This window comes from Lactuca serriola, chromosome 9 (genome assembly GCF_051521515.1).
Source record: "Lactuca serriola cultivar US96UC23 chromosome 9, Lser_US96UC23_V15, whole genome shotgun sequence".
In the NCBI taxonomy this organism is placed as follows: domain Eukaryota; kingdom Viridiplantae; phylum Streptophyta; class Magnoliopsida; order Asterales; family Asteraceae; genus Lactuca; species Lactuca serriola.
In genome coordinates, this window is record NC_136416.1 from 163532333 (window position 1) to 163542489 (window position 10157).

At 36.3% G+C, this 10157-nt stretch overlaps 1 protein-coding gene across 4 annotated transcripts; it reads right to left on the reverse strand.

Moving 5' to 3' along the window:
• Window positions 1–518: 518 nt before the first annotated feature.
• LOC145072095 (disease resistance protein RPV1-like) lies at window positions 519–5822 on the reverse strand. 4 transcript variants are annotated; one of them, XM_079018471.1, is made up of 8 exons: window positions 4841–5822; window positions 3549–4578; window positions 3121–3477; window positions 1517–3022; window positions 1234–1409; window positions 1091–1122; window positions 933–984; window positions 519–848 (listed from the first exon to the last, which is right to left on the reverse strand). In XM_079018471.1, exons 1-4 carry the CDS (start codon window positions 5317–5319, stop codon window positions 1772–1774), a joined length of 3117 nt encoding a protein of 1038 aa, XP_078874597.1. In that variant the 5' UTR covers window positions 5320–5822; the 3' UTR covers window positions 519–848; window positions 933–984; window positions 1091–1122; window positions 1234–1409; window positions 1517–1771. The 4 variants fall into 4 exon arrangements, with proteins under 4 accessions (XP_078874597.1, XP_078874595.1, XP_078874594.1 ...); XM_079018469.1 differs by having other exon boundaries at window positions 933–1122; XM_079018468.1 differs by having other exon boundaries at window positions 1091–1409.
• Between the last annotated feature and the right edge of the window lie 4335 nt (window positions 5823–10157).

Consider the following 10157-nt stretch of genomic DNA (forward strand, 5'->3'; position numbering starts at 1 on the left):
TTTTATTACCCTAAATTTCTAACAAAAAATTGATTACTAGATGAAGACTAATACGAAGATGAACCTCCCAATAACTTTACTAGTGAAGATCGGATACCCATTAAGGTTGCCGATGTGAGGCGGAGAACGGAACAATCAACATCAAGGATGTGGGATTTTGCTGGAATTGGCTTTTGCTGGAAACGATCTTTGCTATTTTCGTAGATGTCATCGTCCCACCAGCAAATGTCTAAAAAGGACAATTCTTTTTTATTTTTAATACTTACATGTACTTTAAAAATAAAGATATAAGAAATTAAAAAAGGGGTAAATAAGTCATTTTATGTAGCCCATAGACCATTCATGCAAGTTTTAGAAACCACGGGGATTATTTATGCAAGTTTAGAAACCACAGGGACCGTTCATATAAAAAAAAATTAGCAGAGACTAAAGTTATGATTTTTGGTAAACCACAGGGACCATTTATGTAATTTTGTCTTTGGATAATATAACCACAGAGGAAAGCAACAAAACAGAGATTAGACATTTTAAATATGGATAATCGACTTAAAACTTTAAACATTGATTGTATTGTATTAAACTCAATAGCTCTAATATAAACTATAAAATATGTGAGTCACACGTGCTTTTCTTTCTTTAAGAAGTCGTGGTTCTAAAGCAGAGGTTCTAGAAGGCGGTGGAGAAGCAGGGTAAGACTTCTCAATGATAGGGGTAGTTTCGATTTTTGTCATTGGCTTCTCATCAACCTTCTCAATAGCAGGAGGTGGCTGAGAAACTGCTTTATTTTACATCTTAAATTATACCCGCTTCAGGAGTAGAGGCATCAATATTCAATATTCAATAGTCACCTGTAACATACACAAACAATACATACGCATGGTTACAAGATCGAAAACATCCATAACAAGGCTAATTATACCAATATCAAATACCTTGTACTGTTTCAACTTAATTAGCCATCAACTTCTACCAAATACCCATGTTCTGTTCCAAGAACAGCAATTAATTGGAAAGTATGATGGTCAAAGAAACTTGATTACATAGACTGATGTAAGCCAAATAGTTTCCAAAAAGTAGTTGGGCAAATCACCTTGTGTGTAGAGTGTAGACCACTTCCCAGAACTCCGAATTGTAGGAAATGGTTCAGATGTTAGTAGGACAAATAGTAACATGAATACATTTTCATATGCAAAAGATGCAAAATGAAGATGGAATATAGTATACTACTTTTACCTGTGTGGTAATTTACATGAAATCAACACTGAGTTGTCAGAATTTCAACATCTGATTCTTACTTCACTGTTTGGATTTGGTTTTAAACTCGAATAAGGCTCCAAATTTAACACAAACGATAAAGAAGCTACTCTCTGAAGCCAAGCTTAAAACTATAATACGGGCATGGGCTCTTCCTGTATGTATAATTTTTGATTTTGGGATGAAAATTTTAATGTTGTCTATCAATTTCAAAATTCAGATGAAAATAAGATGCATGATTAACGGAAAACTGAGAAAATACCTTGTAGAATAGTTCCTGCTTGCTGTGGATGTAAAATCACACAACCGAAAGAAGCCCTCTCTACATGTTCCAACATATATAAAAAAGTATTTCTGGAACAAAATTTTGCTGCTCTAAACATCTGACATCTCTAATCACAATATGTCCTTGGGTAACTTCTCAAAAGCCGATGAGACTTATGTGTAGAATATGTAGACAACAAACATAACTCCTCTTGGGTACCTCTGCATTACTACCATTGAGTTTAAGCTTTATTTAACGTTGTAACCTACAAATGCTTCTTGAAAACTTCTCAAGTTTTGTGCAAGCACATGGACGTGCAGAAATAAGCTTCTCAAGACTTCTAGTCAATGAGGGTAGATCTTCTTCATGAAAACATCTAAACTCAAACTTCAGCAAATGATTGTCGGGGTGAAATGGGCATATTTTTAGGGTAAAACATAACTCAGCTAAAGGACGAACTTCAAGTGATTCATTCACTAGACCAGCAGTATTATCTGTTAAGCAAAACAAAAAAGATCTAAACGCCAAACATCCGCTTAAGTCTAAGTGGACAAGATTTTTTAGACATCCAATGGGAGCATGAAGTTCTACCAAGTCATAACATTTTCTAAGATTTAACTTCTCGAGATTTGGAGTCAACCCAAGGTCAAGGGTCCTCAACTTTGAATGACTAATTTTGAGGGATACAAGCTTTTGACATTGATCGACCAGTTGAAGTTCTTCCAGATCATAACAATCTGTAAGATATAATCCAGTGAGATTGGGAGACAGCCCAATTTGAAGGGTCCTTAACTTTGAATTAGTGCATTGTAGGGTGATGAGATTTATAGATCTACCGGGCAAGTGAAGTTCTACCAAATCTTTGCATTCAGAAAGAAACAGCTTATTGAGATTAGGAACCAAACTGAGATCAAGGGTCCTCAACTTTAAACACTCAATCTTGATGAATGTGAGCATTGGAGATTCGGCAATGTGAAATTCTTCCAAATCATTGCATCCCTGAAGATCCAGCCTCTTAAGATTTGGAGTCGACCCAATGTCAAGGGTCCTCAGCTTTAAACCAACAAGGTAGAGGGATCTGAGTTTTAAACATTTATCGGCCATGTGAAGTTCTTCCAAATCATAACAACTGGACACATATAAATCCTCGAGATTCGGAGTCCGTCCAATGTCAAGGGTCCTCAAGTTTGAAAAGCTGAAATGGAGGGATATGAGATTTGGACATGTATCTGGCATGTGAAGTTCTACCAAATCACGTCTTAGATACAACTTTTCGAGATTTGGAGTCAGCCCGAGGTCAAACATCCTCGACTTTACATGATCAAGTTCAAGGAATCTGAGTTTTAGACATTCACCGGGCATGTGAAGTTCTACCAAACCACCAGCTCCAGGTCCATGTACATGTTTGACCAGCGTCAATGTCTCAAGATTTGGAGTCAACCCAAGGTCAAGGGACCTCAACTTTGGACCACTGAGGAGAAGGAATCTGAGCTTGTTAAGAACCTAACATAAGCAAAATAACAAAATGAATTACTATTGGTATAATAACAAACCAATGGATGTACAACAATATTATAATGAATCATGCAAAACAATTCTACCTTTTTTTCTCCCCCTTTCCAGAGCTGTACAATACCGCTTTCAGCCATCTCAAGTGCAGCAAGATTATTTGCTTGAAATGATTTGGGTAAAGACCTAAAAGGATAATTGTACCACCGCAAATATCTTAACGCATCCGGAATGTACAGGCTAACTTTATTAGATTTCCAATTACGCCATACAACTTCTAAACCATTTAGACAGTTTGGGATGAGTTTATTAATTTTCGGATTTGGGTAAACTTTATTATCAGTCACATCAAGAAACTGAAGTTCTTTCATCTTTCTAAGACCTTTCATTGTGATTTGCGGATCCAGTCCCCTATAGTAGAATTTTATACATCTTGTTGCTTCAGTACCCTGTAACAAAAAAGCAATCAACATGAAACATGTTTGTAACAAATGAAAATGTGTTAGTTTCTCCATCTTACCATGTCATTAGCCAATATATCTTCAATTTCCTTGCCAACCCACAACCGGCTATGTTTGTTGGGCATATTGGGGTGTGAACGACGAACAATATTCCTGCCCATTTCTTTTAAATGGTCATGCATGCCCAAACACTCATCACCATCAATAGTTATGAGAGACTTTTGCTCAAGAACTCTTAAACCAATTCTAGCATAAAATCCACAGCTTTCAAGTGCTTCAATAGCCGAGTTTTTCAGCCAACCTTTTAAGATGGTTGCAACATCTAGGAATATTTCCTTATGTTCTTCATCAAGACTGATATAGCTTAGTTCCAACTTCTTCTGAGTTTCCTCTAATGGAATTGTTTTGAGTCTGGCTAGGGCATCTACCCATTCAGGTTTACTTTTACCACAGAGAAATGAACCCAAAACTTTGATTGTCAGGGGAAGACCAGCAGCATAACATACAACTTGTCTTGAGAGCTCTTCGTATCCTTGAACTGGAATCTCTTTCCCAAATGCATACCTACTAAAGAGCCAAATTGCCTCCTTATCTGATAACAGATTGACATTATGAATAAACTTTACTCCATGTGCTACTAGCACTTGCTCATCTCTTGTTGTAATGATAATTATACTTCCCGGTTTAAACCAACTAGGGTCACCGGTTAATACCTCAAGCTGGTTTAGATGATCCACATCATCTAGAACAAGAAGAACCTTTCCACCATTTAAAGGGATTTGACTTTTCAACGAATTCAATCCGGACAATGAAGCTTTTGAAACTTCCCTCACATTCTCAATAAAGCTTTTGCCTTCGAACTGAAAGGATATTTTATTAAAAATCGCTCTGGCCAAAGTCGTCTTCCCACCTCCTCCTATCCCCCAGATCCCAATCATGTGAACATCATCCGAAGCAGTTCCTAAAGATGATATAATATCGTTGATCCGAGTCTCCATGCCTACTAAATTTTTATCAATGCGGACATTGATGGCACGTAACTCTAGTGAAAGCTTTTCAACAATTTGTCGGATGAATTTAGCTTCATGCCTGTATATAGAGAAGATTCAATTAGGTTACTCAAAATTCCCACATAAATAAATTACTTTCAGATCTATAACACTTAAGAATTTATGAGGTAATAACATCGTAATACTCATAATCATATTTCACATTTAATCTTTCAACAAGATATGTTAAGATTTGACAATCCAACATGAGAGGCCATGTCCGAGCCTTTTACATCAAGATAAATATAGATAAGAAAGTAATAAAATGAAAGAATGTTGTACTGATATGATGAAGAAATTACCCATCAGCAGTGTTCTTCAACTCCCATCCGGCCACATCAGCTGCTTCTTTTAAAGCCTTTCTCCATTTCCCAGCAGCCTCTTCATTTTCATGTTTGGCAAAGGCTTCTCCAACTGCCCCGATCTGACTGCGGACTTCAGAGGGTTCCACGTCATAGAAGACAGGGTAAACAGTCTGCTGGGTTGATTTGTGACACTCCATTATCTTTAGAAGCTCATTCAAGCACCAAGATGAAGATGCGTAGTTCTTGGAGAAAACAATGATGAAGAATTTTGAGTCTGCAATGGATTCCATGAGCTCATCACTGATTCTATTCCCTTTTTTGATTCTCTCGTCATCCTTGTAAGTGGAAATGCTTTTCTGCTGAAGAGCATAATAAAGATGATCGATGAAGTTCTTACGAGTGTCCTCACCTCTAAAACTCAAAAATACATCATACTTAAAGCTCTTTGCAACGGGTGAAGTTGAAGAAGACGTCATTGACGGTATGCTTGAAGGATTCTGCTGTAAGACAATTTACTTTATGGGGAAAATTTATATGAAACAATGCTAAAGAAACTAAGATGTAAGTTTATAGAAGATATGATTCTAGCACTGGTGGTTATGTGAACGTCATCAAAGAAGAGGATAAGATCTATGTAAATATTATGAGGAGAAACAAAAGCCACTTGTTTAGTCAAAGAAGAGGATAAGATTATTTGCTATAAGGGATAAAATCGGAAATTGGGCAACTTACTTGTTTCTACCAGACAATGTAACATTTTTCCATAGCAATATTCGACCTGTTGTTGAACAGGTAAGCATCAGATATGCTTTGCATGAACGATTTGTCATTTTGAATTCATTTGTACCAATTCGTTCAATTTAGGATTGGTGGGTCTAAATTTGGTCCCAATAAGCCTGAACTTTGCCCCTTCATAACCACCATTAACTCCAAACACAAATCATCCCTAAAACTTAACCCCAATCCAATCCCCTCGCCCCGTCCCATATGGTGCTCGATGAGCTGTTGATAGAGTTACATCTGACCATTTGTTTCCTATTTGAATGGTTGGATCTTGGAAGTAGCAATCCCAAGCAGGGGCGACCTGTAATGTTTTGTTGACCTGATTTTTATTATTATTAAAATAAAAAAAATAAAAAGAAAAGAAAAGAAAATGAAACTTGTAACTGTGAGTCGTTTGGGGATTCAATTATTCATTTCAGAACTTAATATCCACAACTTTGTTAAATGATCGATTTATTTTATAAATCTGTGTCAGATGAAATGGAAAATCTTCAAAAAATATTAATATTTTGAGAAATTTTTTTAATAAAGTCTTAAATTTGATTTTTTAAACAAAACAATCCCAATTTTTTAACTTTTTGAATAGAAAATCCAATAAATCGGTTAATTTATTCACTTTAGTTCTTTTTGACCTGTTCAGTAGATCATAGGAGTAAATCGTTAATTTTTCCAAAATAATGAGCAAATTTTTGCATATTTCGTCAAAACTTCTATATAATGTATAAACGTATTTATATCTATTTTTATGTATTTATGTATTTTTAACAATTTTACATATATTTTATGAGTTTTTATGTGTTGTTTTTTATGTATAACATATTTATATGTATTTTTACGTATTTATATATTTTTAAGTTTTTTATATAGATGTTTATTTTTTTAAAATGTATAACCATATCTTTTATGTATTTATATAAGTTTTTTTATATAGATGTTACTATATTTTTATGTATTTTAAATGTATAAACATATTTTTTTTTACATATTTATATGTATTTTTTAAGTATTTTACATATTTTTATGTGTTTTTTATGTATTACGTATTTATATGTATTTTTACGTCTTTATGTATTTTTTTAGAAGTTTTTTATACAAATGTTTATTTATTTTTATGTATTTTAAATGTATAGTCGTATTATTTTTAAGTATTGTATTTTTTATTTCAAGTCGTCTTCAATATTTCATCTAATTCGCACAACTTCTTCGACTATGTCTAGATTGTTTTCCTACATACCTATATGATTTAAGTTTTTCTTATTCGATGTTTAATTTTAAGATAAGTGAATTGGAAAAACTTAAACTATATAGGTATGTGGGAAAACTATGTAGCGATACTTGAAAAAGTTGTACGAATTGGATGAAATGGTTTAGATGACCTAAAGTAAAAAAAATGCATAAATACGTAAAAGAATACAGTTACATATTTGAAATACATATAAATATGTAATACATAAAAACATATAAAAATACATAATATATATATATATATATATATACACACACACACACACACACACGTAAGAAATACGTTAATACATTTAAAATATATAAAAAACAAAAACATTTATATACAAAACTTTTAAAAAATACATAAAAAAATGTAAACACACACACACACACACACACACACACATATATATATATATAAACTTAAAAAAATACATAATACATAAAAATAGATATAAATACGTAATATGTAAAAAATAACACATAAAAATACAATTAAAACTAGGGAAGAATCCCACGTTGCGGGTGTTGGAGTTGCGGGGGTTGGAGGGTATTTCATAGTCTTTTATTAAAAAAATAGGAAATAACAACAAACTTTACAATGCTTTACATTGCTTGTTTCCAAACTTAAGCTTCTCAACCATTTCTATCCTCTTGTGGGCCCACGACAAATCAAATCCAAACCTCTCAAATTCTTTGAGATCCTCTCAAAGGTTAGCTAACCGCTCCTTTGCCAGTGCATCCACAGATGTTTCCTGAAAACTTTTGATGACCGCATGGAATTCTTTCAAAATGGAAATCTAAATTTCTTTTGCACGAATTTGAATCCTTTGAAATGTGTCTAGGTATTGGTGTTTAACAACCTCCAATAGCTTTCTCACCTCCATCCCAACAACATTCCCTCGCCGCAATCCTTCATTAGGCATCAATGTTGTAGAAGCTTCATGAGCATGATCAATTGTATGATCAATCTCGAGTGTCAACCACTCATTACTGCTAGTTTAGTGATCATCTGCATTTTCACAAATTGCAATTTCACCATTTTTGTATTGTTAAGCTTTGTGGATGCATGGATATGACATTCTGTATGTGTATGTATGGTATGTGGTATTTTGGAGGAACTCACTAAGCTTTGTGCTTACCGTTTTTAGTTTATGTTTTAGGTACTTCCGACTGTAAAGGGAAGAGCTCAGGATGACTGCATCACATACACCATTGGGATTTTGCATATGTAACGACCAAAAATTTCAACCAATTTAAAATTTTCGAAAACAACCCGATTCCATTAAAGTTATTACAAAAAGGTTTTCAATACAATTTATTTTAAGTATTCCCAGAATCTCATCACCATATAAACACGAGGACCGGTACGATCACGCCTTCGCCTTGCCACGGTCTCCCGAAGAACCTGAAAAACATTAAACCACAACTGTAAGCCCGAAAGCTTAGTGAGATATCCCCAAAATACCAACCACGCATAACATGCCAACATATCCGATCACAGAACAACCATGCACTTTGGGTCTACTGTGTGACTGGTCCGCCGCACCGGCCAACAGTCCACCTGGTCCACCCTCCGAGTCTAGCCATATACCTCGAGTCTACAGTGTGATTGGTCCGCCCGCACCGGGCCTTCAATCCACCTGGTCCACTCTCCGAATCTAACCACATACATCGAGTCTGCAGTGTGATTGGTCCGCCCGCACCGGGCCTTCAATCCACCTGGTCCACTCTTTGAGTCTACAGTATGACTGGTCCGCCCGCACCGGGCCTTCAGTTGGCCTGGTCCACTCTCCGAGCCTCGGCACGTCTGGTCCGCCCTCTTGGGGCCTACAACCTATCCGGACCGCTCGCTGGGCCTTCGGGACAACCGGTCCGCCCTGGGTATCTTGGCCTACAGCACAAAGCAGGACCCGCCTCAACCCAACTCCAGTCCAAACAACCATGTGCACATAAACATACAATCATATAAGCATTCATAGTCAACAAGCCGATCAAACAGATCACATAACATATCATCATCCTAACCAGGATACCGACCTAACCGGTCACTAGCATAGCATCACCCTACCTATCAGGGAACCGACCTTACCCAGGTCTCTAACATATACCATCCTAGCTACCAAGATGCAAACATATCAAAGCAATAACATAACAACAACTACCCGGATCTCAATCCGATAAAGGGCCGACCTTGGTTGTCACACCCCCGAACCAGACGGCGGAAACGTCCGGGGGCTGTCGTGACTCAATTGAATACCATAACATTGAATATATATGAAACATAACAACATTCGTCACCATTCATTAACATAGTACAACCAGTAGCGTTTACATGTCATACATTGTTTAAACATTACATTCCCAAAATTAAATTGTTTGATTCATACATAAATAAACTGCAACCGTCACCAAATATGATTTCCTTTGATTCACGGGTTCCCTGAGAATACAAGTATTTTGAAAATCGTCAACATATGAAATGTTGGTGAGTTCATAAGTAGTGTTTGAAATCGAATGTTTGTATCGTTTGAAAAACCACCAGAAAATCCGATATTTTCTGAAAAGAAAAGCTTTTGAAAAAGTTTGTGAAGATCCATAGGTATGCTTGTTTGTTTCTATACTTGTAAAAAAAATGTTCATTGAAGATGTATGCATTTCAAATCTGTATGTATTGAAAACCCTAGGAAAACCCGATGTTCTCCTAGATCCTTGAATCACGTGAAGTTACATTGAAACCATTGCATAACGTATAGTGTCAGTCCCAGGCGACGTTGGAAGGTTCTCGAGCAGGATTATTTACTACAAACCCGCGTTACACAAACGCCCAGTTTATAGTTATACTAACGATTCCCGAAGGCGTCGTCAGTACTAATCGCGTTATCCAATCGCCCTGACTAGGTGTCGTCCCGCATCCGAAGAGTAAGAGGACACGAAGGCCTCGATAACTCCATTAATCGGTTGGGGATAATATGCGTGCGAGGGGTCCCCGACCCGCCTCGTAAAATATGCAGACTCTTCTAGCAATACCAAGGACCCTTGGGGACCAGTGGTATACAAGCCATTGAAAGTCACTCTACGTTGTGCCAAGTCGGTGAAACTCAACACTTCGTAGAAAAATATGCGTCTTCGGGCCTTAAGATCAGGTCATTGGGCTAGCTAGGCCCGACAAGCAAGATTTTACACTTTTGGGGCCCGAAGGTGGTGCGTAGACGTCTGTGCACACTCGTATGTATATGTATTACCAAACGTTACTTGTATGAATCGTAGTGTCGTAGAGTTAGTAGTTGTAGATTTCTATTGG